Genomic DNA, 25,860 nt, shown 5'->3' on the forward strand with positions numbered 1-25,860 from the left:
CCCTTAGGTTTTTAAGCATAACAATCTTAGAAATACTGGAGGTAAAGAACCCCTTAAAGGTTTTTAAAGAACAAATTTAGAAATTCTAAAGTAAAGGAGCACTGAAGATTTTTTTTAAGGAACAATCTTATTAATCCTGGGGGTAAAGAAGCCTTGACCTTCAAAGATTCTTCTTCAAGAAATTATTAGGTAAAACCAAAGAAAATTCTAATTTAGTGTAGATCCTGAAGGTGCTTCCCACAAACAGACACCTGTGTCTCTTAGAAAACGTTCACAATGACATAACACGTACCTGCGTCTCGAAGAAGATTAATAACACCTGCGTATTGAGATGGCATCGTTCAACTTAAATCATTAAAGGAAGAAATGAGTAGTGGCTATGGGTCTGCTTAAAGTGCCTATGGCGCCACTACTTCCGTGTGGGGGAAAACTGTATCTGGGGGCTTGTTCACCGCCAGTCACTTCTGACTCTCAAAAAGAGCACTTTAACTTTTGATTTACAGTCAAATGAGCCCCTCCAAAGTTTATACGACCACCCCTTCCATATAAAGTGCCTCTTGGAACAAATAAATTTTAATACATTAGACCCTTATGGCTCTTTTATGGAAACGCTATAGCATTGCCTCTGACTTAAACAGGTGAGTAGAACTTTCAATTTCCCTTCCAATGAACATCTGGGATTATCCAGGGGGAATATCCGAAGGGAAAACATCCCGAGTTGGATTTTCTGAGGGGGTGGGAATTTTCTGGGTGAGAGATTTTCAAGGGGGGATTTTTCGGGAGTAAATTTTTCATGGGTGATTTTACGCGGTCACTTTAGACTTTGACACTTATAATTTATGTGCTATTTCGACTGAAACTACCGTATAATTGGATATTTGTTAGATAGCAAAATATAGTCCATCATGCCAGATACTTAATGAGTTTTAAACAGATTTTCCGAATAAAAAAAAAAGTTCGTCTTAAAGAATGCTAAAAAATAATGACAAATTTAGCTTGCTTATTCAATCTTCAAACAGAAAGGTATTTTAATCATTTTTCATCTTATCCTAATGTTCTATTCAACTATGTTTTTTAGTGGACAGTTAATCTTATCTACTGACAGACTAAAAGTACCAGATTTAACTGCGTTAATGAATATATCTAACAGAAAAGATATTCAAAATTAGTCTAAAGAGAACAATGAAAGGCTTAACAGTTCAAGTCTCTATTTGCAAAGCTCGGTCAAATGCCCAGTTCTTGTCATTCGACCAAATAACAAAAAATAAATTCAAAAAGTTTGAACTTAGTATTTCACAAGGTCATCTCAAAAAGTCATTCGTCTTTTTCTTTTTCCGTTTCTGTATGGACTGGATACCTTCTGCAAAAATAGATATCATTGGCTCCTGCATAAACACACTTAATTTTGACATCCTCTGAATTGAATTCCAAATCAGAATCCAGAAAACTTTCATCGTAGCTGTTGCCAAAAGATTCTGAAAATTCAATATGTTTAAAAATTTTAATTTCTAGCAATGCTTAATCTTTGATAGCTCTAACCATTTAGCATTATTATTTTGAAATTCAAAATCACATCTTTTTGTATGTTTACAAAAAACTCTATCTTGTATAGTATTATTTTAAATATATGTTCTTTATATCAAAAGCTCGTAGTCCCTATGCTTATAAGATAATTCAGTAATCATTGACATTGTTGGGGTCACTGAAAAACATAAATCCAGAAAAAATATCCCAAAGGAAGAGACAAACAGAAAAACGGAGGCAAAGAGAGGAAGCAGAAGCAGTGAGCTGAAGGGGGCAACAAAAAAAAACCAGCAAAAAGAGCCTTTGCTAGGCAAGGAAGTGGCGAAGTTCCAGAGGAAATAAGCTCAATATACTGATCGAAAAACCATAAAATCTGAATAAAATCTTATAATTCATTTTGCATGAAAGTACAGTGTTTATATTGGCTTTGATTGAGCTTAAATTATATTTCTCCATAAAAATTTTAAATTTTTAAATAAATTTTCAAAAGCTTTCTACCTATTCTTAAGCTTCACGTAAGTCTATTTGAAATTGTTTTAACTTTAAAAAGTTGAAAACCAAAGATTGAAAGTCTTATGAGAATAGCGTTAAATTAAAAAGTTACTTTCTCGTAAGTTATACAAATTCTAAACCGCGAATAACAGAAACAAAAATCGAAGACTTAACAAAACTTAAAAAGAAAATCCAAAGAAATCAGAAACAAAGCATATTTTTCTATGAGTAGAAAAAGTGGGGCAGAAAGCCTTTAGGTGCCCAAACAGATTTCAATTTCCGTAAGCAGAATTAAACTGAATAAAATATATGTTTATTTTCTTTTTAACTATCTTCTATTAAGCTCTTACAAAATATTAATTGGTGTTTATTTTAAAACAGTGATTTTTTATTCTTCTTCTACCATTTCCTTTTAGCCTTTATGAATAAAAGCTACTTGTAAACCAATTACAGCTGAAACACTGATCCTGGTCATAGTTAACGTCATACCACTGCAATATATCTCTTACATATCTCCCCCCTGGGGGTCATCATTTGCAAACGACTATCGTACAAAATTCAAAAAGGGCTCATTCTATCCTGCATTTTAACTTCTAGTGCTATTTTTGAGGATAACACTGGCCTTGTTTATGCCGAAAGCATTGACATATTTTTATTCTACTTGGTTGGAGGCATAAACTCATACCTTTGTTCCTCCAATAATCCCCCCCCCCCCCCGTCACCGTCAACATTTATCAGAGAGGTAACTATGTTACACTTGCTTGAAGTGGAGCCTTACAAAGGTTTCCATTCTATGTGATTCGATAAAAGAAAACTACGCCTGGTCCCTCCGACACCAACTATTCCCAAAAAATTTTCAGCATACCGGTAGTCACGGTAAACTTGGGTCAAATACCTGGGAAAATAGGACCTGGAAATGATGATTTTTAGAGACGATTGTCTCTACTCTAACCTTTGGACGAGATTAAAAGCAACCTCTGACCCCTCTAAATCAAACACCTTGAGCCAAGGAGATAGAAGGACGCATTTCTTATGGAGTACGTTACTTCCAAGCCCAACCTACTTCCTGGACTAAAGAGCCTATATCAACTTGAAATTTGGTGGGTTGCTACCCACAAGGGGATGGGTGAGAAGCTGCAACAAAAGAGACTTCCCACTAAGTTAAATTTAGATTACAAGGCTCGTATGGTTTATGCACTAGTAGGGTTTGAAACTTTGAAGGTAAGAGATTCCCTGAATTATGAAACTTTTAAGCCTGTGCACTTTCTCAGCACAATCTCAGCACTTTCAATTTTCACGACAAGCTTCGGCAAAGAATGCCGAAATTATTAACGAAAAGTTTTCCATTTCTTGCGATCAATCTCAGATGAATGAAGTAAATATCTTTTAAAGTGAACTTTTGTGTACCACAAAACAGTTTACCGGTTATTGACTCGGTAGCTTCACCGCCTTACCCATCAGCCAAAATCTAACCTTTAGTTGCCTGTGCATATTTTTATGATTGGTTCTCCTTAAGATTTTACTTCATAATTGGATGTGGAAAGTGGGCCCCTTTACAGCACATCACCTGCTATTTATCTGATAAGTAAGCCTGTTGAACCAAGTTTGAGTCTGAGCCTCTGAAACCACCCTCTGAGCATCTTTCTCCCTCTATCCCTCCTCTTTTTTAAAGCATTGTTTCGTTTTGTATATGACGCTTCTATCCTCATTTTATTTTCCTCTACTCTTTTCAAGTTTCACTTTGTTCAAGTAGACCAGCATGGATATGTTTTCTTGGATAATCCCTTATGTTCAAACAGTTTGTGGTAACGAACTGTAGTGAAACGATCCGGCTCAGTAGTAATCGAAATTCTAAAAAAACGGGCTTTTACATTAAATAGTTACTCCAAAAGAATCGCATTTTAATGCTGACTTTGAATGTATAAGTTTCATTGGGTTTAGTTTTACTTACCAAAAGTTATGAGCCTGAGAAAATGTGCCTTATTTTAAAAAAATGGGGAGAACCCTTCCTTAAAAGCCATAAAATCTTAGTGGAAATCACACCATCAGATTCAGTGTATCAGAGAGCCCTACTGTAGAAGTTTCAAGGCCATATCTACAAGAATGTGGAATTTTTTTTTTTTTGCCAGAAGGCAGATCACGGATGCGTGTTTATTTGTTTGTTTTGTTTTTTTTCCAGGGGTGATTGTATCGACCCAGTGATCCTATAACGTCGCGAAAGGGCTCATTCTAACCAAAATAAAAGTTCTAGTTCCCTTTTTAAGTGATCAAAAAAATTGGAGGACACCTAGGCCCCCTCCCATGCTCATTTTTTCCCAAAGTCACCGGATCAAAAGTTTAAGATGGCCATTTTGTTCAGCATAGTCGAAAAACCTAATAACTATGTCTTTGGGAACCATTTGATCCCCCACAATCCCCGGGGGAGAGGCTGCAAGTTACAAACTCTGAGCATTGTTTACATATAGTAATAGTTATTAGGAAATCACGCTTTCAGGGAGCTTTTTTCACGTTGGGGTGGGGAGGTCAGGGGGAGGGGTTTACGTGAGAAGATCTTTCCATCGAGGAATTTATCATGAGGGAAGAGAATTTCCATGAAGGGGGCACAGAACTTTCTAGCATTATTTAAAAACAATGAGAAAATAAATATAAATTTTTTTCAACTGAAAGTAAGGAGCAGCATTAAAACTAAAAACGAACAGAAAATATTAGGTATATAGGGGGTTCGTCTCTTTCACAATACCTTGCTCTTTACGCTAAAGCATTTTTAGCAGTTTCAACTATTTATTCTACGGCAATTTGTGATTCAGGGGTCATTCTTAAAGAACTGGGACAAAATTCAAGCTTTAGTGTAAAGAGCGAGATTTTGCCGAGGGGACGAACCCCCTTATATACGTAATAAAAATATATAAATATAGAAGTACGTTACGTAAGTTAATTCGTAGGTTACGTATATTTATTACTAATAAAAACGTTCTTTAAAAATAAAAAGTTCGAGTTGCATTTTCAAGTAACCATAAATGGGAGAACGACTAGGCCTCCTCCCCCACCCCCTTTTCTTATCAAAATCGTCCAATCGAAACTCTTAGACAGCCATTTATCCAAAAAATAATAATATTCAAATTTCACTTTAATTATTCATGTGTCTTGAGCCAAAATCAAAACATGCATTAGTTCAAAAACGTTCAGAAATTAAATAAAAAAACAAGTTTCTTTTGACTACAAGTAAAGAGCGATATTAAATTTTAAAACGAACAGAAATTATTCCGTATATGAAAGGGGTTGTACCCTCCTCAATGCCCCGCTCTTTACGCTAACGTTTGACTCGTTCCCACAACTTTAATTTTTAAAATAATAAACAATTTTAGGGTAAAGAGCGGGACATTGAGGAGGGGACAACCCCTTTCATATACGGAATAATTTCTGTTCGTTTTAAGTCTTACTGTCGCTCCTTACTTGCAGTTAAAAAACTTGTTTTTTTATTTAATTTGAATAAGGGGTTATAAAATTTATGTGAATAAATGAGACGAAGCATGATTTCCAAGCTTATGAAAAAGCTGAACAGAAAATTTAACATTATAAATAAATGCGATGAAGGTTTTCAAACTTCTTAAAACAGAATTAAAACTAACATACCACCGTTTATGTCCATACTTCTTTTTCCATATCTTCCATTGATGAAAAATCGCTGGCTCCCTCTCAAGCCACCATAGCCAGCAAGGTCACGTGAGCCTTCTCTCTTTCCATATTTTGAAGCAAAAAATAACCCATTGCCAACTGGATCTGATTGATACTCACTAGAACCCAAGTATCCTAGATTGTCAACCGGCCCACTTCGTTTCCCATATCGAGTGTTGAAAAAGAATCGGTCTGCACCAGCAACTCTTCTAATTACTCGAGGTTGACCTATTACAGAGGAAAAATCAATTAAAATAAAATTCATATTATTCCTTTAATTGAAATTGTTAATTTCTTATTTCTGCTGTCATTGTTTGACATTTTATCAGTTCCCTCTTCTAAACACAAAGGGGAAAAGAAAAACAGGAATAGATCTGCCTTTAAATCTGTTGTTTTGAAAAATTTAGACTGGCGTATTAGTTTTAGGATTCCAGAAGCTGCAGTCTAAACTTATTGAGATCTCAACGCCGGAGAGAATTGCGCGAACAAGTGAGCAACTCGAGTATCGGAACATTACTCGCACCATACTAAAATACATTATATACAAAGGTTAAAGCTGTGCATACATTCAAGATTCTCAAAAGCTTGTAATTGTGATTCCATGCTAGATATCCTAAATACACATAAAAAGATGGCAAATCATGGTCAATGAACCTTAAATCACAGAACAGAATGTTATAGTATAAACTTAATTAATCATCCGTAATTTAATAATAAAGATACTGCGTCACATAATATGAATTAAGATAGAAGAATACCAGGTTTAAAAGAAATCGAATAATATAATATTTGAAGTTATACAGCCTAAGTAACCTTAATTTTGCGCTCAAATACAGGTCTAACAACACATTCATACCTATATTAGTATGTCTCTTCATGCACGATCCCAGGTATTTAGCTCACGGCATAAATATTAAACTGTAGCGAGAACTCCTATACTCTCCATTAAACGTTTTCGGGACACATCAGTCGCACACATTTCTTTACGACTCTGCCATCTTTCATATTTATTCTGTGGTAGTAACTGAAGCTGTTGCTGTAACGCAAAGGGAAACTTCCCTTTCGACGTGATGTAATGTGTCCCATTTCTGGACCAAATTTTGGCTACTGTTTAATATTTACGCTGTGACATAGCTACAGTCAGACATATGTTCAGACACTACTCTTAAGTAAAGATGAGAGATTTAGTGACATAAATACTTCCCAAGGGTAGGACTTGGAAATCCTAGACACAGAGTTCTGAACTCTCCAACCGGAGTTTAGCTTTATTAATTTGTTGCAGCCAATCACTAAATTTTACATATGAATGGAAACTGTCAGGAAATTTGTGTCTGGATAGAAACATTTCTATACACATATGTCTAACTAGACACGCATGCCTTGACTTTGACTTAAGTCTCCTGCCGGGCACCGCTCGGCGTAGAGAATGACGTCTGCCTCCTCCACCCACTTCGGTCCATGGCGAGTATTTGCTCGCCCTGTCTGATGTTTGTTATCGCCAAGAACTCGGACAGGCTGTCGGACCAACGTTTCTTCGGTCGGCCGCGAGGTTGCTTCCAGCCAACTTTGATAGGGTCGAAGTCATAAATCATCTTTGCGGGTAGATGTGGTGGCATTCGAAGCAGATGCCCGAACCATCGTAAGGTTCGCTCGGCTGCTTGAGTCGAAAACCAAGACTGCTTTGTGAGCTGCAGAAGCTTTTCATTGCTGACGAAGTAGGACCATCGTAGGCCCTCAATCCTCCTCAGGCTCTTTGTATGAAATATGTCTATTTTCTTGAGGGTTGCAGCTGATGCTTGCCATGTCTCAGCTCCGTAAAGCATCACAGAGCCGACAAGAGCGTTGAAGATCCACAGTTTCGTTGTGCGACTGATATTTGGTTTTCGCCAGAGGTGACGATTCAGTCTACCCATGACAGAAGACGCTTTAGATAATCTTGCCTGGAGCTCGGGGAGAAGTGAGCCATTTGAAGAAATTACGGAGCCCAGGTAGGTGAAGTCTTTAACAGCCTCGATGCTAGTGGTGCTGTCCAGGCTAACTGGAGAGTTAACAGCAGGAGAAGACGGGTCTATGGCCATAATTTTAGTTTTGTTCCAGTTTATATGCAGTCCTACTTCGGCAGCCTCTTCTCGCAGAATTCGGAGCGCTTCCAGCAGTTGCTCCATGGAGTCCGCCAGAATGAGTCCATCTGAGATGGTATGATCTCCAAATTTGGGCCCAAGGCTGAGACGTGAAGTGGTTTTTGTCATAACGTAATCTATGATGACATTGAAGAGCTCTGGGGCCACTGCACATCCTTGGCACACCCCTGTCGTGATTTGAAAGAACGGGCTGCGCCGACCATTTACTTGTACACAGCTCTCCGTCCCATGGTGCAGTGCCTTGAGAAGTCTGCAGTATTTCTCGGGTAGGCCAGTCAACTCTAGAATCCACCAAAGAGCTTTTCGATCGACTGAGTCAAATGCAACACGGAAGTCAACGAAGGCAATAAATGCTTTCTGTCGGAACTCTGTGGTCTTCTCTACTATTTGTCGAATCGTGAAAATCTGCTTGATGGTTGAACGATCCGACATAAAACCAGCTTGCTCTGGTCGCCGGATTTTTCGAATGATGCCCCGACATCGATCCAGCAGGACCATTGAATACAGTTTGCCAGGGACTGACAGTAGGGTTATTCCCCGGTAGTTGGAGCAGTCACTTCTCGAGCCTTTTCTCTTCCATAAGGGGATGATGACACCCTTCCGCCAATCCTCGAGAATTATCTCTGTTTGCCAGATTGTAGAGAACAGGGCGTGTAGAAACAGGAGCATTGCAGGACCTCCATATTTTAGCAGCTCTGAGTTTAAGCCATAGATACCAGCAGCTTTATTATTCTTGAGTCTTTTTACTGCATGTCCAATTTCTGAGGGGCTGAAAGGCTCATCTGGAGGAACATCTGTTCCAGGTCTTTGACTGCAAGGTTGGCTGGGACTATCATTAGGAGGCGCAGAAGGACCAGTATTGTTGAGGAGCGAACAGAAGCGGTCCTTCCACCGCTCAAGACAAGAACCTTCGTCAGAGAGAAGTGCACCATCCCTGGACAGGACGGGACACAAGGTGGGAGTTTTATTTTCAGTGAGGTCTCGGAGATGCTTGAATAGGCTGCCCATGTCTTTCTTTTTCGCAGCTAGCTCAATTTCATCGGCTTTCCTTGCAACAAACTGGGTTCTATCCCGGTGAATGAGTCTGTTCCGTACTCCATTGAGCCTCCGATATGTGGTCATGTCCCCAAGAAGTCTTGCCTTCCGTCTTTGCTCTATGACTTGCAGTGTTTCATTAGTTAGCCACGATTTCTTTGGATAACTCCTCTTGCCAAGCACTAGTTGTGCTGCTTCACTGGTCTGCAATTTAAAATGCTTCCAGATATCTTCGCTGCTATTAAGTGAGCCAAGGGCCTCGAAGCGATTCGATATCTCGATACTGTACTTCTGGCGAGTATCTGGTTCCTTTAGTTTCCCAATATCTGCAGCGACGGGTTTTCTTTTCGATCGTTGTGCATGGAGGCGAAGCCGAAGATCGGCGCACACAAGCCTATGGTCTGCGTTTCCAAGCTCTGCTGATCTGTAAGTTCTGCAGTTCTTCACCAATGATCTCCAGCGTTTGGAAATAATGACGTAGTCAATCATCTTCTTTGTACAACCGTCATTACTATACCACGTGTACTGATGAATAGTTTTGCGTTGGAAGCAGGTGTTTGCAATGTAAAGGTCGTGAGATTGGCACAGTTCAAGTAAGTGGAGCCCATTGTCGTTAAGTGGGTCGGGGGATACAGGACCAACTCTGCCACGCCATAAACCCATATCATCGCGCACTGTCGCATTAAAGTCGCCAAGGAGAACAGTCATATCATGGGGGGGGTACTGTTGCAAGGCATCTGGACAAAGCAGAGTAGAAATCCTCCTTAGTTGCATCATCAGAATCATTGGTCGGGGCATAGCATACGATGACAGTCATCTTGCCATGCTTGTGTCCAAAGCGGGCTTTCATTAATCTCTCCGATACAGCTTCGTGTAAAAGTAAGGCCTTTCTTGTAAGGCTATTTAGTGCAAGGCCAACACCATTCCTTCTCGAGCTTCCTCCAGACCAGAGCAATGAGTCACTGTTACCTATTCGCTCTTCTCCGCTTCCGGTAAGACGTGTTTCTGTAAGACCTGCAATTGACACTTTATTCTTAAGAAGTTCTTCAGAGAGTAGGTTCTTTGACGCAGGTGCATTCAAAGTCAAGACATTCCAGGTGGCTATTCGTAGCCCCCTTCGGTCCATAAGGTTTAGTCTGTCAGTCTTTCTGACGTCGTCAGCATGTCCATTGACGCGCGATGGTCGAGATCTTAAAAGGGAATCCGGGTCCGAGGCTATATTGTCACTTTTCGTAACACTTAATTTTCGGGTGGAGGGTCGCTAGCCCAACCAACCCTAGGCCTGGAATCTGATTAGAACTAGGTTAAACCTAGGTACTGAGATTCCCGGGGTGAGTCAGCAGACAGAGTCTGCCTCATTCCAGACGCATGTGAACACAACTTATTCAATTGACCACGAATTATTCCATGTTATGGTGTTCTCTATTCCTTTTTCTGATTTTGTAAATCTTCAGACAGCTCTACAATCCATTGATATTTAAAAATTGGAACGTTTGGATTCTTGAAAAGGTACTGCATAATGTCAAAAATTCATTACTTTGCATTTGATTTTATGACATTCCAAGAGTTATTTTCCAGGTTTTAAATTTACTATAGTCTTCATAAAATTTAAAGCTAGGTCTGTAATAAATGTAGAAAAAAGTAGATAAAATGCGGTATAGGGAAGTAGAGACACTGCGGTTTAAAAAGCAGGATATTTATTAGCTTGAGAAACGTTATAAGCCAGGGTAAATATTTCAAAGATGAAGTAAACATCAGACTAAACAAGAGCCAAGAGCTCATATAGCACTTGTGACGAGGCCGGAAGGACCAAGAGCTCATATGGCACTTGTGACGAGGTCGGTCTTTACGAGTGATAACTCTTTACTAGAGTTATCGATTTTGCTGTTCTTTGTTTATTGGCAATTATTACAAAGATAAACTTGCAAATAAAGTGTTCCTGTAGTCTCTTCTTGTTCAGTATTGCAACGTTTGTCCCACCAAGTTCATCCCGATCTCTTCACTCTAAGTGTTTGCCAAGATTTCTGGTCTCCCCCTCCAACTCCCCCCAATGTCAACGGATCCAGTCAGGATTTAAAATAAGAGCTCTGAGACACGAGGTCCTTCTAAATATCAAATTTCATTAAGATCCGAAAGCTTGTTCGTAAGTTAAAAATACCTCATTTTTTCTAATTTTTCAGAATTAACCGTCTTTCCACTTCCCCCAGATGGTAGAATCAAGGAAGCGACTATTTCTAATTTAATCTGGTCCGGTCCCTGACACGCCTGCCTACTTTCAGTGATCGCTATATTAATCACCTATCTAGTTTCGGATCTTCTTCATGTAAAAATTGATGTGGTTCAGGATTCAAATCTTAGACATCTCGCACCCTAAGCGAGAATCATACCCCTAGACCAGCACGCCACAATTAAGAAGACCAATCATTTGTTTTATTGGCAAATAAAATTCTTCTCAACTATCTCGTTTGCTCGCGCCCCCCCCCCAGATGCTCGAATCGGGAAAAAGACTATTCCTAATTTAATCTGGTCTGGTCCCTGATATGCCTGCTAACTTTCATCGTCCTAGCTTGTCTGGAAGTGCCCGAACTAGCAAAAATCGGACCGACAGACAGACGGACAGAAATTGCGATCGCTATATGTCAATTGGTAAATATCAAGTGCCGTAAAAAACCTTAAGTGGTTTCATTCAAACAGAAATTGATGAAAAAGCAAAAGAATCCAGATATAGTGAAATCATGGGATTTTTGCGACCAAGGTGATGAATTTAACTATGGGAACAGTATAGAAGCGCAGCTACTAAACAAAGAAAAGGTAAAAACTATTTGTTCGCTTAAAAAAGAGTGTTTAAAGACTATGTCTAACGTTAAAATTGTTAATGAGTCGTCAAGACTGCTGTCGGAAAAAGGGAAGCTTGAATTCCATATTAATCATGAAGGAAAAGTTTGGGCAATAGGATGGATGGAGGAGAGCCAATCCTTTGATCAGCTTCAAACGGTTTAGCACTGATATTCAAGGACCCGCGATTAAGAAACATCTCTGGAAAATAGTTTCCAGGCCTCAATGAGCTAAGGATGGTTTGAATATGCAATCTAGAGCAGAAAAAAGAGCTGAAAACGAATATCTGGTGGCGCACTCAAAATTCAATGCGCCATTGGCAAAAACCGCATATCTGCAGAAATAGGAAAAAAACAAAGATCGAGTATATTTTCGCTCTGGGGAGCTTTTTTGAGCAAATTTTCTGGTAGAATATTTCTCCATGAGAGCAATTTCAGATCCAACTCCACTAATAGGGGATTTCAAGAGTAGAGGGGTAGTATTATCTCTCTGCTCTACTTTTCACATTTACCATGCCTTAATTTGCAGTTGCAAGTATATAGAATTTACGAGTTCTTCAACTGTTCGAAATTACGTGAAAAAGCTATACTCTGTGCAATACTAGGTATTTTGAAAGTTCTCTCCCCCCCTTACTCCATCGATGAGACAAAGATCTTTCTACACTTGGAACACCCTCTTTCCGCTAGACTTAGACCCAGCACCCAAGGAACAACTCTTGTGATGCTAGAATTGTTAACCGATTGCGCACGCAACTGTTTTCTGGCCATGGCCTTAATAGAGTGGGGGCACGCCCACGAGGGAATCCAGATAAGACTGGTTTCCAATCGGTCTAAAACTGGTTCCGTATGAACCTCTAGCCATGGTCACAGTTGCGTTTCAGAGTGTTGTCCCACAAATTTTCGGGAGCTACTACGTTGATACTGTCCGATTATTTTGGCTCTCAACATGTCAGACCAGGAATTTAACGTGAAATTCATAAGAGAAGTGGAGTTTATAGTACAACTATAAACTTCCAGCGTACAAAGCTTGGCAATTCTTTTGATGCTAAGAACAGACAAGACTTTGCATTTTTGTAAATAGGGTTAGACCAACACTCCCTCTAAATCCTACGAAACCTGCGGTACACCAAGTAATCAATTGAGTCTTCCTCTTCGAAACTCAACATAATTAACCACACTGCAGTACTCAATTAGATACACATAACTGATCCACAACCACTCGCGTCCGTGGGCAGAGATACGTTTCATTTTAGTTATAAACTGGTCGTAAGCTAGATGCAGATAAGACTAGTTTCCAACCGTTTTCTTGAAATAGTTGCCCCGTGGGTGCTGGGCCTTATGCACCTAGCGGAAATTTTAAGGGAGCGCTACCTAGCAATGTGATCTCATTACACGAACGTCAATGTCATCACTTTTTTGATAATCTAAGGTTTTTAAAGCCAACAAAGGACTGGTTAACTGTCTCAGACAAGAAGTATGTAATACAGAAGTCCATACTGAAATAATTTAATGGTACCAACAATCTAGTGTTTGTCTGTCCTCAATTTCTACCTAAAAATAAAGTTTTTTCAATCATTTTTCCCTATTTCAATCAGGGTTATTCAAATGTTTATTATTACTTGAAGGAGATCAAACAATAAATTTTAATCTATATAATTCGAGTATATATTGAAAATTTTCCTCGTAAGTGTTGGACAAAGCGCAAATTTTTTCAGAGCTTATGAAAGTGAAGAGAATCTTGTATGGGATAGATCTCAGCACTATCAATGGACTGAAATAGCTAGAAAATATTCTGAGCTTTGAACTCGTTTCGTACGCTCCTTCAATTTTTGAGCTCAGGATTTCTACGTTGGTGCTTCGAAACGGGGTTAAGTCTATCGTGCTAGACTTTTTGAGAGAGGCCAGTGGCTTGCTTGAATGGCCTGAAAACCCGAACTTTGAACAGGATTGTTGTTTGTATGGGTTTTTATCGACTTTATGTCATTGGTTCACCAAAAACCACCAGCTGAACATGAAACCGTCCAAATCCATGTCATGCGGCTGTTTAAAGCCGTGTTGAAATGGATACCTGAAAAAGCAAGTGAAATGCATATCGTGGATGACAAGTATGACGGACAGTTTGGTCACACTGACCCAAACGGGGGCAGCATATTTCTGGAGAACTGCAGCGGATGTCACTAGCTATGTGGCCCCTGCTCAACAGTCTAATCCTTCTCGACGAGCTCAAAAAGCGAAAACTGGACAAAGATTGTTGCAGATACAAAGAGCAAAGAAAATTTGATGAAAACAACTTATGAAACATGGAAAGGAAATGAATTTGACAATATGAGCAGCTTAATTACTACCGACACCTTGCGTGTATGACTGTTTGGAGAATTTGAAGACAGGATTAGAGCTGTATCTTTAAGTCATGATGTTGATTCGCTCAGTGTTGAAAATTTTCTGTGTAGCACACATGAGAAAGCGGACACCTTTTGCTTCAAAAACGGCTTTGAAAGGTTGACTGTTTTTGCTAATAATATTGATGTAGTTAAGATTCTAGGGGACCAATTCCCTCGTCTCCTTAGCATTTTTCCTGGGGATAATCTTATTCCTCAACTCCTCGTGAAGTTTCCGAATTACTATGTCTACATTGATCTTTTGTTCCAGAGAACCGAGAATAAAATGTTGGACTATCTGGTGCTTATTCACTGCATTTTGGGGTGTGACGCAACGAGTTACTTTTTCTCCAAAGGTTGAACATTCTTAGCGTCCACCAAGAAGAGCGGTATGTACATGGAGGTTCAGTATGCAATACAGAAGTTGAGAGATGAAACCTTCACGGAAGCCAGTATGTTCTCCTTCCAAAATGTTGCAAGAAAGCTGATAATCAGTGCTTATGGAAGGGATACTAATCAGTTTTTTCTCCTTGATTTGCGAGTACACTTGACCCTCTAAGAAAATACTGAAAGCGTTGCTTCCTACAGGGAGGGGGGCGTCAAACATTGTAAGCGTCTTATTATAAGCTTGAAATCTGGAAGGCCTCATTGATAACAGGACGATGTCTGCCAAGCCCTTTGAGTTAAAGATGGCATTATTATGGAACAGATGTTGTCCCTGTTGTTTCAATCGCTTCCGTCGGGATATTCACGACTCTTTTGTGAGTTTAGCAAAAGTGTGCCAAGAACTGTAAATTTCTTCCTCAATTTTTGTGATGTTTTGTGTGATTGTTTCTGCAGCTATTTTTTTTTATTTTGGAAGTACTTCTGTCGAGACTAGGATTCGAATCACTGCACTTTAATTTATTCCAAGTGGCTTCTGTTTTAATGCCATTAACGGAATGGAGTTGCAAAGGTGTTGCGTCATCTTCCTGTGTAGTTCGAGTTGTTCTGTTCCTCCCCCTTTGAACATAACTCTAATGCAAGGATAGGAAAGTTGGTTTCTGGTGTCACCACTTTGGTACATATTAATAATGTGCAGTTAGGACGCTAGATCTGATTGTGCTTATAATTTTTCTATTCTATTTCGGTACATTATTCTGTTCCACATTCTACGTTCAAAACTCTCATCTAGGTCGAAAAACAGAAAATATAGCTAATGGCGTCATCGATTATGCAAATTAGTTTATATCTCCTTTGGCCCCACAAAATTTTTGTTGCGCCCACCTATATTCGTTTTCAGCAACCAGTTCTGCCCCTGACAGACTCTTCAAACTACTTTATCTCGTTGAAGTCTGTAATGTTTGAAATTCGTTGGCTGGGTCTCTGACTATAAGACACGTAGTTTTAGCAGCAGTCGCATTACCAGCAATTGCAATGACTTCAATGGATTAAAATCTATCACAACTATCTTGAGAAATTATCTCTACTATTTTTCGAATTCTGTCACCAGGATGAATTATTCTATGACTAAATATTGTCTAGATTAAAGAATAGTTTAAAGAATAGGCTATCAAATTACATGTTTTTTAAATTGTTTCCAGACTATTATTAATTGGCTGCTTTGATGAAATTTAACGCTTCCTTGTCATTTTAGTGTATCTTTTTTTTAGTTTATTTTCACCTTGGATACGTATTTTCTTTCGCAGTAATTACTTAGCTCGATCAACTAAAATGATCAACGATGAAACTAAAACATCTTTTTTATTTCTTGCTATTTTTCATTTATAACAAATTTTTCACCTTTATATAGGCATATGGTTTTTAGAAATCCAGCATAGGGACAATTTTCCGATAACATGAAATTTTTGGTTGAAAATAAACATAGCCATTTATCAAGAGCAAGGAATAAGTTTCTTTTTCCTTTTATTTAAAATGAGAGATCAAGACTAAGTTTAAGATATCAATTTCTTGAGATTGCCAATAAATATAAACAATTTGGTTTAATAAATGAGTCACCCTCACTCTATACATATAAAAAAAAAAATTGAAAGAGATAGTTCTTTCTGCCTATAGTAGCGGGGACTGAATGTAAAGTGATTTATTTATAAATTAGTTTATAAGTCCCATCCACGTTTCCATGAGTCAATTTTTTTCCCACTTCTCTCTTTCTCTTTCTCTCTCTCTCTCTCTCTCTCTCTCAATCTCTCTCTCTCTCTCTCTCTCTCTCTCTCTCTCTCTCTCTCTCTCTCTCTCTCTCTCTCTCTCTCTCTCTCTCTCTCTCTCTCTCTCTCTCTCTCTCTCTCTCTCTCTCTCTCTCTCTCTCTCTCTCTCTCTCTCTCTCTCTCTCTCTCTCTCTCTCTCTCTCTCTCTCTCTCACTCTTTCTCTATGCACTTCGTATGAGTTATTGAGGCATAATTCCTTCTTCTTTTTCTCTCTCTATTGTTAAAGGAGACAAAACGAGTTGTCTCCTTTGTATAAGATTTATGTATATCGTTCCTTTATAATAAAGTCAAGTCTAAGTCTATCGAAAGAACTCAAGCTTAATTATTTCCGTTCACACAAATTTACTACTCATTATTATATGAAACGTAATAAAATAACATGGAGACAGGTGACGCCACTAATTTTCTTATTTTTTATACCGTTAAAATTTTATTATATTTGTCGCCTACTTTGCACGTTTTCGTAGCTTGTGCGAGTGTAGACTCAGTAAAAAGCGATAAACCTCCCTTGTATTCCTAGCCCCTTCATCATAATCTCTTGTCATTTCTTACCCTGGGACAACCCCGTAGTCCTCCATGACATCAGATTAAGACTTTGAGAAAATAATTCTGCTCAAACGGCGAAAGGTTTTAAAATGCCACGCAGGGGTTTTAATCATGCGAAGAATTTAAATACTGTATGATTGAAGACACAAATTGGACCCGTGCTTACACCAATTCTCCACGTCTTCATTGCTTCCTCAGACCCCAACTTTTTAACAAAAAGGTATGTTGTACCTTGTTGCAACAGAAATTTCCCAATGACTTTCAGTCTTTATTATTGGAAAACCAAAGCGGGCCAGCAGGCCCTATAACAACTCACCCATGTCACCAAAACTTTTAGCTGAAACGTGGCTGTGCTGCAGCTTGTTTCAACCCAAATCAAGCAAGAACTTTCAAAGTACATTCTTAGAGGACCCAACTAGGCTCATGGTACCTACCTCTGTCAATAGCCACCAGCCACTATTGGCTTTTTGGACAAGGAGAAAGAAATGTAGCACCTTGTTGGAATCGGAATCACACAAGGAAAATAACATGTGTGATTGGGGGAATAAAATTTACCACTACAACATCACCCTTCGCTGCCAGTTTCTCAGTGAAAAGGTAGTAAGAATATTTTCTTTGGTCTGCTTGAAATTTTATGGAATGCAGCTTGGGTCAGCAGGTCAGAAAAAATGATCGTTTTTACAGAATTATTCTCCATCTCTTCTTACCTTGGGACTCAGAGTCACTCAGGAATTACTCAGAGTCACTTAAAGCTTCTGATGCAATTACATTAGGCAAGGAGGAAAAATGAGATCAATTATCATGGTTATACACCACTTTTGGCATGCACAAACATTTCATAAGAAAACGTAGATCAGCTTGAAATTTGATAACTACAAATCAACGTTCATTCCTCTAGCTTTAAAAATTTTAAGCCTGAACTGCAAGGGCTGGCTTGAAGTTGCTTAAAACTCATTATTAAATCTGTAAACTTCTTGACCTCAAGAATTCTGCGCCACTAGACTAAAAGCCTAGCCTGTTATCTAGAACTATTCTTTAGGCAATTAACTTTGTTTTGTTTTCCATTTTTGAAAATGGACATTATTGATGGTGTGATTTTGCAGCAGGGACATTTTGCCTGAAATGAGTCAACATATACCTCAATGATTTTCCCAAGACTCGTGACTGAAGATGGAAATCCTTGTGTAGTCGTGAACTCTGTTCTTTTCTTATCTGCAGTGCATCTGCAAAGGGCATTGAAAAAGTAATATGTAAGTGGTTTTTAACGTTTGCAGCCTATACACTTTAGTGAATTTGTAGCCTCCTAAGAAGATTTCTTGGAAATACTGTAAAGAGACTACTGCAAAGAACTAAATAAATCAGTTACCTCTCTTAAAAGAATTGAACTTGAAATACAGAATTCACTAAAAGTATTTTTACAAATTTTTCCCCCATATCTCGATTAAATCTGTTTGCCCTTCCTCTCCAAAACATTGCAAATGATAAAATTAAAGCCAAAAAGTGATACAGTAGAAACTATTACTATTGCCAATCATCCAGCCTCGTTACCTTATCTCGTTCCAGGAAAAATGAATTAAAAACTTCGGTTCCGGCTGTATCAAAGAAATGTAAAAGACCAACGATTTGATTTTCATAACTGCGGTGACTGAATCAATGGACAATTCTTTTTTTTCTAAAGTGTTGTTTACCTGATGGTGTGGTCAAAAATAAAACACTATGTTTTACGGAGCACACCGTCGCGTAGATACTGATCTTGATATCTAGACTCTAACAGTCACTTTGCCTGGGACTCTAGAGTTCAAGCGTATTGGAAAGTCTAGAACATAATAAGTGTCTATTGGGTGTGAAAAATTTCTTAAGAATTTGCGTCGTCAACAGTACTATGTTTGGTTATAAGTTCTTCGGAGTTTAGAAGAGGAAAGCACTTCCGAGGTGATGTTTAACATGCCATAGTGTCTCACACAGAAAAAAGGTAATTCTACTACTCCAAAGATTCCTCGCTGCCAGGGACTCCATTGGTCAAAGAAGGGTATTCCATATGGTAATCCGATTTGTAGCATAAATTGTAACTCAAAGAGGCAACCACTTTACAGTTCCATATGTACTACTGTAAAACTTTTTCTTAGACGAATTTTTTCCTACTGTTACGTCATTTGATCTGAAGGTATTGGAAAATTTTCAAGGCTGAGCAAATTTACTTTTTATGCTAGTCCAATACAATTTTTACACAGTCTTTGGTTATGTTAATTTCTCTTAGAACTCTACATGACATGTTTAGAGTTCCTGAGAGGCCTATTAGAGGCGACCCAGCCAGTTGCATTGCTAGTTTGTTCCAAAAGATTGCAGTACTAACTTATTCTGTGCTAAGGGCTTATAAGTCTTTTCTTGCTAGTAAACATTTGATTTTGTTTTGGTCCCTTGTGATTTACCCATTAATAATCGAAAATCATTCATCTTTTCAAGTGTTTAAGTCGGCTTTTCATAGACTTAACGTTTTTATTGTCTCATTTCGATTCAAGTTTACGCATTTATTTTAAGCGATTTTAACTTTGACTCCAATTATGTAAATAAAAATTGTATAACTTCATTTTAATCTTTACAGATTATTCATATTTGTAGTGATTCAATTTATCATAGGGAACATAATAGCTCTGCTAAAAGGAAGAGTGATGTGGTTTCAGTGTGTTTTTACCAGGCCACTTTGTATGGAAGGGATGTTTGTACGCACTTCGGAGGGGGTTTATTCAATTGTCCTTCTAAAGAGTCAGAAGCTATTGGACGGCAACTAGTCCCTCTCTCCCACCATTGTGGGTGGTTCCCATACCCCCAGAAATATTCCATTGAAGCTTCAAGATTGCCATTTTTTTCAGATAGTAGGAAGGTCCAAAAAATATGACTTAACTGATAATAAGAACCCCAAAGCTCCTGGGGTAAGGACATTAAATTATACAAGTTGTCTATTGTCTAGATATAGTCGTTTTTTTTTTGAGGGTATTGAATGAAATATAAAAACAAATATGCATGCACGTTGTTAAAATGGATATCTGCAATATCCGAGGAACGACGGATGTTATCAATTTGAAGAGTTCAGAGCATGTTGAGGACACGTTAACCTAAATGAAAATTCACTACGTGTGTCCAGATCTTAAACAGGTCACATTTACAATATCTCATGAACGGCTACGGAGATTAGTTTGAAAATTCAAGGGAATATTGAGTGGGATGTTCAACTAAGTTCAACATCACTTTGTGCATCCAGGTTGTCAAAAGGGCATATCTGCAATATCTTAGGAAAGGCTAAGGGTGTGAAGTTGAAATTTTCAGTGTATACTGAACTAAAAAAAAAAATGCACCAGGCGCATCTCGATCGTTGAAAGGGCAAGTCTGAGATATTCCAGGAAAGACTAGGGGTATAATGTTGACATTTTTAGGGCATTTCAGGAAGGATTTTGAGCTTCATCAAAAGACACTACGTACATCCATGTTGTCGGTATTATGTTATAACTTTCAGGTAATGTTAAGGAAATGCTGAATTTGATCAAAATAATCTATGCCCATCTAGATGTTTAAAACGTTGTATCTGAGAAAACTCAGGTACGGCTAAAGGTGTCAAGTTGAAAAATTCAAGGAGTTTCGAGGAGGATGTTGAACTAAAGCTAGATTGTCAAAAGAACCTATCTTCAATATTTGAGAAATGGTGAAGATAGTTTGAAGTTTTAAGATATCTTGAGGAGGATGTTCAACTAAATATGGAAACACTATGCATATCCATGTCGTCAAAATAGCGTATATGCAACACCCCAGGAACAGGTAAAAGTACTAATTTGAAACTTTTTACTTTTGAATAAACTGAAAGCCACTATGTCTATCCAGGTTTTCATTAGGGATTATTTGTAATATCTCAGAAACAGCTAAGGGTAAAAGCTGCAATTATTGGAGAAGACTGGTGAGAATATTTAACTAGATCAAAAATCTTTAAGATCATACAGGTAATAAAATATACTTACTGCAGATTAGGTACACATATCTGCAATTTTTCAGAAACCGCTTAGGATAGCCTTTCAAGTTGAAACTTTCAAGCAATGTTCAGGGGGCAGTTAAACTAAATCAAAAGACACTACATTCATCCAGGTTGTCAAAAGGGTGTATCTGTAATTTCTCACGAATGGCTGAGGGTACTAAGTTGAAACTTACAGGGATTAGTAAGATTGATGCTGAAGTAAATCAAAAGACACTAATCACATCCAGATTGTCAAAAGGGCGTATGAGCAATATCTTAGGAACGGCTAATAATATTAGAAACTTAGAGTCAATGTTGAGGGGGATGTTGAACTAAATCAAAAGTATCAAGGCATGAAGACACCTAAGATAAGGCTTCAGAGCTAACAGAAACACAACCGAAACAATTCTGGTTGCATTGACTTTTGACTTCTCAATTTTGTTTTTAACCACAATTTTATGCTTCAAAATAACAAGAAGCTAAAACAAAATATAAAACAATAAGATCCTTATAATGAAAGGGTTAATCAATATTTTCCTAAATAAGGTTGTAACATGATGGAGGTCAGTCTGGCTTCAGCCACGTAGAAACCCAAATATTATGGATATTTTAATCCTTTTATTTACTACCACCGATTTCTAAGCGGGCTATAAGGAATAAGCGTCATTTCTAGACCAAAGAATATATAAGCTTACCTCTGTCAAAGTCCCTCTTGGGTAGTTGCCCTAATGCAGAAAACCCAGGCTGTTCTTGACAAATTACAATAGCCAGAAGAATGCTAATAAGTGAAGCATACTGAAATGCTTGAGTCATTGTGTGAGCCTAAAAATAAATAATGGTGGGTACCTGCTAGGGTTTAGGGTCGAAAAAGTAAAAGTGAAAAAAGTAAATAAAAAGAGCTTGTTTCAAAACATAATATACAAGTATCTCATTTCTTCAGCCATCAGCCAAAAAAATGCATCGGATGAAGAAAACTAGCACAGAATATGCGTCTTTTCAAGAGTGACCGAAGGGCCAAGCAAGTTTATGACTGTGTTGCCTATACTCTTGCGAAGGTCTTAGGGATAATTTTTTTTTCGTTCTATTACAAATGAGAGGAAGTAGGGGAGATATTCCCCAAGGAATTCCGAGGGGAAAGGAAATTTCTCATATTAAAAAAAAAATTTGATCCGCACATCTTTTTCCGACTTTTTGCATATGTTCATTCAATTTAAATTAATTGGTTAACTTGTGTAAATGGAGAGTAAAGGAAAAATTTATTTAGTTTGGAATTAACTGTAATGCGAATAGCCATTTGAAAAAAAATTCGATATTCGTTTTTATCGTTCCAGTGCCTTATCGTGTTTATCGATTTAAAGGCTCGATTCCTTGCGCTGAAGGGAGGGGGGAATTTCAGAGGTAACATTTTTACGCGGGAGAATTTTAGGCAAGAGGAATGTTTCCAGGAGGAAAGCAAATTTCCGGGGAAAAATTGTCCACGGGAGAAATTTCTAAATGGAATTTTTCAAATATTTCTAAATTTAAAACTTTATTGTTATTAATAGTCGGGGGATGGTTCCGCAGATGAATTTTTGTTAGGGGAGAATTTTCCAAAGGTAATTTTTCGCTGGGAAAAAGAAGGGGTAATTTTCAGTGGAGGGCGGGGAATGATTTTCCAGGTAGGAGTTTTCCGAGGAGAGGGGGAAATTGATCACGACGCATTTACCGGGGAGAATTTTCAAATGCTTTTAAATTTAAAAATACGATCGTTATTAATATGCAAGGAAATATATATACTAGATTTTTAACGTAGTTTTATGTTCATTTTAGGGTTCATTTATAGGAATTATTCCTATATCTATGATTGAGGTGATCAGTTAGTTTAATTTTTTGCCCTCTTTTAGTTACATTTATTCATTGATGGCAACTTCTGTACGTTTTAAAGTTTGAATTACTACAAGACTTTATTTCCGCCCTTTATAAGTTTTAATTCGGCTGTGCTTTTCTTAAAAAATGTCTGCTGTTGGAATAGTGGGAGGCTGGTTGCTTTGAAATCACTATTATCTCTCAAAAAGGGTATTGGAAAATTGAAATTTCCAATCCAATGAGCCCTAAAAAGGTTTTTATGACCACCCTTCCAAGCAAAGTTGCGAAAAAAAATATATTTCAGCCTAATATCCTGCTCGTTTTGGGGGGAGCCAACATTTTTTCCTTTTTTTCTGCATTTGAGCCTTCTTTGTTCAAGGATGTACGACTATTAATTTCGAGGCGATCAAGGAGAAAAACATTTTTTAAGACCCATCCTTTGAGGGGCAGGAGGGAAGTGCCCTGGAAAATTTTTGTACATTATGTTTATTTTGAACAAAACACTTACAGAGGCAAGTTTCAAACTCACCAGGGACAAAAATTTCTGCGGCCCGTTTCCGAGCCAGCTTCCCTCGTCCCTCTGAACAAAGCATTCGGTTCTTTTGACCCAGTGAACATTCCCGAACGATTTGGAGTCAATAACACACCCAGCATCAAACAAGTCCCCCCCCCCTTTCCATTACAAAACCTGTGTCCAAACAGTTGATAATATTTACGGCCCTTGCCGCAGAGACTATGAGGGTCTTGTCATCCCCATAGATTTTTTATTGGAACTTCCTTCCATTTCGAATAAAAAGATGATCTCAAAACTTTGATCGGATGTCTCTGGGATTGAGCTTAGCTGCTTTTTGTGTCCCGGATTGACTTTCAGCTTTCCAGTGGTTTCAAAGAACGGCAATTCTAAAAACTCAAATCTTTTAATTAAGCTTTCAATCTTTTAATTAATAAGAATCACTCACTTGCCTTCCAGGATCGAGTATTAAAAAACATAAACTCTTTTGTGAAGATAAAAAAATCTCTTGGCCCTGACTATAAAAGTCTTATGGAGAAAAATTTGTATCAGTTAACCATTGTTTAGAATCATTTGATGGTTATCAGATCAATGACTGGCTTGGTTAGACGGACACTAATGCTATAGAGTAAGATTGAAAATCAAAACCCACAATGAATAACATTTAGTTTTTTGCGCCAGTTCAGCCTCTGTGGACTATGAAAGAGTGTAAGTAAATTTACAATTCCCCAGGACTGGATTTGTAAAAGCTCTTCGCCTCAATTTTGAAGTCATTGATTCACATGAACTTTGTTCTTCCTGTCAATAAGTAAGAACAAAAGAACCTAATTAATTAATTCAGATTAAATTGTATTTAGTTTTAATTGTATTTAGATTAGTCTATTTTTTGTTAAAGCTATTTGTCCAAGAAATAATTAGAAATAGCCTAAGACTAAGGCCTACCTGAATCTGGTCTTGAGAGGAACAAAGAAAGTAAAGAAAAAGTCGGAAAGAAACTTGAAAGGTAAAATAAATTTTGGAAGTAAAATATCGAAGATTAAAAAGGAAGTAAATTGATGAAAAAATAAATTATAAACGAATATTAGACCAAAAATTTAAGACACTAGTATGCGAACAAAGCAGAAAAATCACATTTTACACAAATAATATGTGCTGGAAACCCCGCCATTACAAAAAGCAGGTTTTATACGATTTCGTTCTGCCACTACGGTTCCTTTTGATAGAGGGACGTAAATTTGCAAATTTAACTGAATATATGAACTCAATTTCCCATTTTACCATCTTAATAATTATTTACATAATTTTTTTTATCGATACAATTCAAAAACTATTTCATGGTAGTATTCTATCTCTGGAAATACCTGACGGTACTTTCACGTTTTTTTTTCTTCTAAGATCAACTCAATCCCTCGTTACAGTTAAACTAGTTTTAATGTAAAAGCACAAATGTCCTCAGAAGCGGTATTCCATTAAGCTACTACCCAAGGAGCATGTTGAACGAAAGGCAAGAAAAGAGAAAAGCATACTCCATTCTGAGGATCGTAAGGCAACAGAATCTTATCTACCTTATGTATTGTCAAATGATTATTATCAGATTAGTAAACGACTGGCTGTTACGAACACCTACCAGTCATATAAATTTATTAAAACACCTTTCCAAGGTAGTATCCAGGGGGAGTACTGGATTTTAGCCCTCTCCTCTTCCAAAAATCTTTGTCTGACTCGTAAAAAATGTAATGAAAACGCATGTAAATTTTATTTTTTTTTTTATTCTTTTTGCAAACAGCCCCCTCCCCGAGTCAAATCTTGGATATGCCCTTGCACCTTGGTTACATACACGTTGTCAGTCTAGGAAAATATCCGGGAGTAAAGAATGGTTTTTGAAATATAATGTTGTAGTCACCAGCATCTGTGGGCTTTTTTTCATCTGGCAGTGGTATTTTCACCGCTAGTAGTAATGAATTAGAAAATCAAAATTTTGAAACATTTTAGAAAAAAAAATTGAAAAAATAAATACAATACACATATTATATATATATATATATATATATATATATATATATATATATATATATATATATATATATATATATATATATATATATATATATATATATATATATATATATATATATATATATATATAGCACCGGGAGCCTGTTGGCTGCACAGCCGGGCTAGTTTGAATGTTTTAATTCAAACTAGAAAAATACCTGCAAATCTTAAAATCAGTTTTTTTTGTTAGAAAAAATCAAATCACTACGTAACTAAACTCACAGGTTTGAACACCCCACCCGACCCCCTAGGATTTTAACGAAACTATGCCGCTGTTCCTTGAGTCTATTTACCAGTGCACATCATCTGAGCCTCAGTGTATCTGGGGTTTAGGCCTTTTCCTAATATCGATGTCGCTTTGCTAAATTTATGCCTTTCAGCATAAAGCGTTTTAAATCACCAAAAAAGGTATTATGCAACTCCGATCAGAAGTGAAGGAAAAGATAAACTTACCAAGGAAGCAAGTCGCTGTTTTGTATCTCTTTAAGGTGAGCAGAAGCGAAACGGTAGGATGTAATGTGGAAAGTGATGCAAATAATTTCAAGTGGGCCACCTTAAATGAAAGCTGCGCACCCACAATGAACTATCCAATAGGACACCTGCTGGACGGAAGCTTATC

General features: G+C 37.6%; 1 protein-coding gene across 1 annotated transcript; it reads right to left on the reverse strand.

The window, feature by feature from the left end:
* Nucleotides 1-1,191: 1,191 nt before the first annotated feature.
* LOC136035418 (uncharacterized) lies at nt 1,192-25,860 on the reverse strand. Its single transcript, XM_065717214.1, has 4 exons — nt 25,695-25,860; nt 21,526-21,652; nt 5,650-5,919; nt 1,192-1,475 (listed from the first exon to the last, which is right to left on the reverse strand). Exons 2-4 carry the CDS (start codon nt 21,641-21,643, stop codon nt 1,315-1,317), a joined length of 549 nt encoding a protein of 182 aa, XP_065573286.1. The 5' UTR covers nt 21,644-21,652; nt 25,695-25,860; the 3' UTR covers nt 1,192-1,314.

Source organism: Artemia franciscana, chromosome 14 (genome assembly GCF_032884065.1).
Source record: "Artemia franciscana chromosome 14, ASM3288406v1, whole genome shotgun sequence".
NCBI lineage: Eukaryota > Metazoa > Arthropoda > Branchiopoda > Anostraca > Artemiidae > Artemia > Artemia franciscana.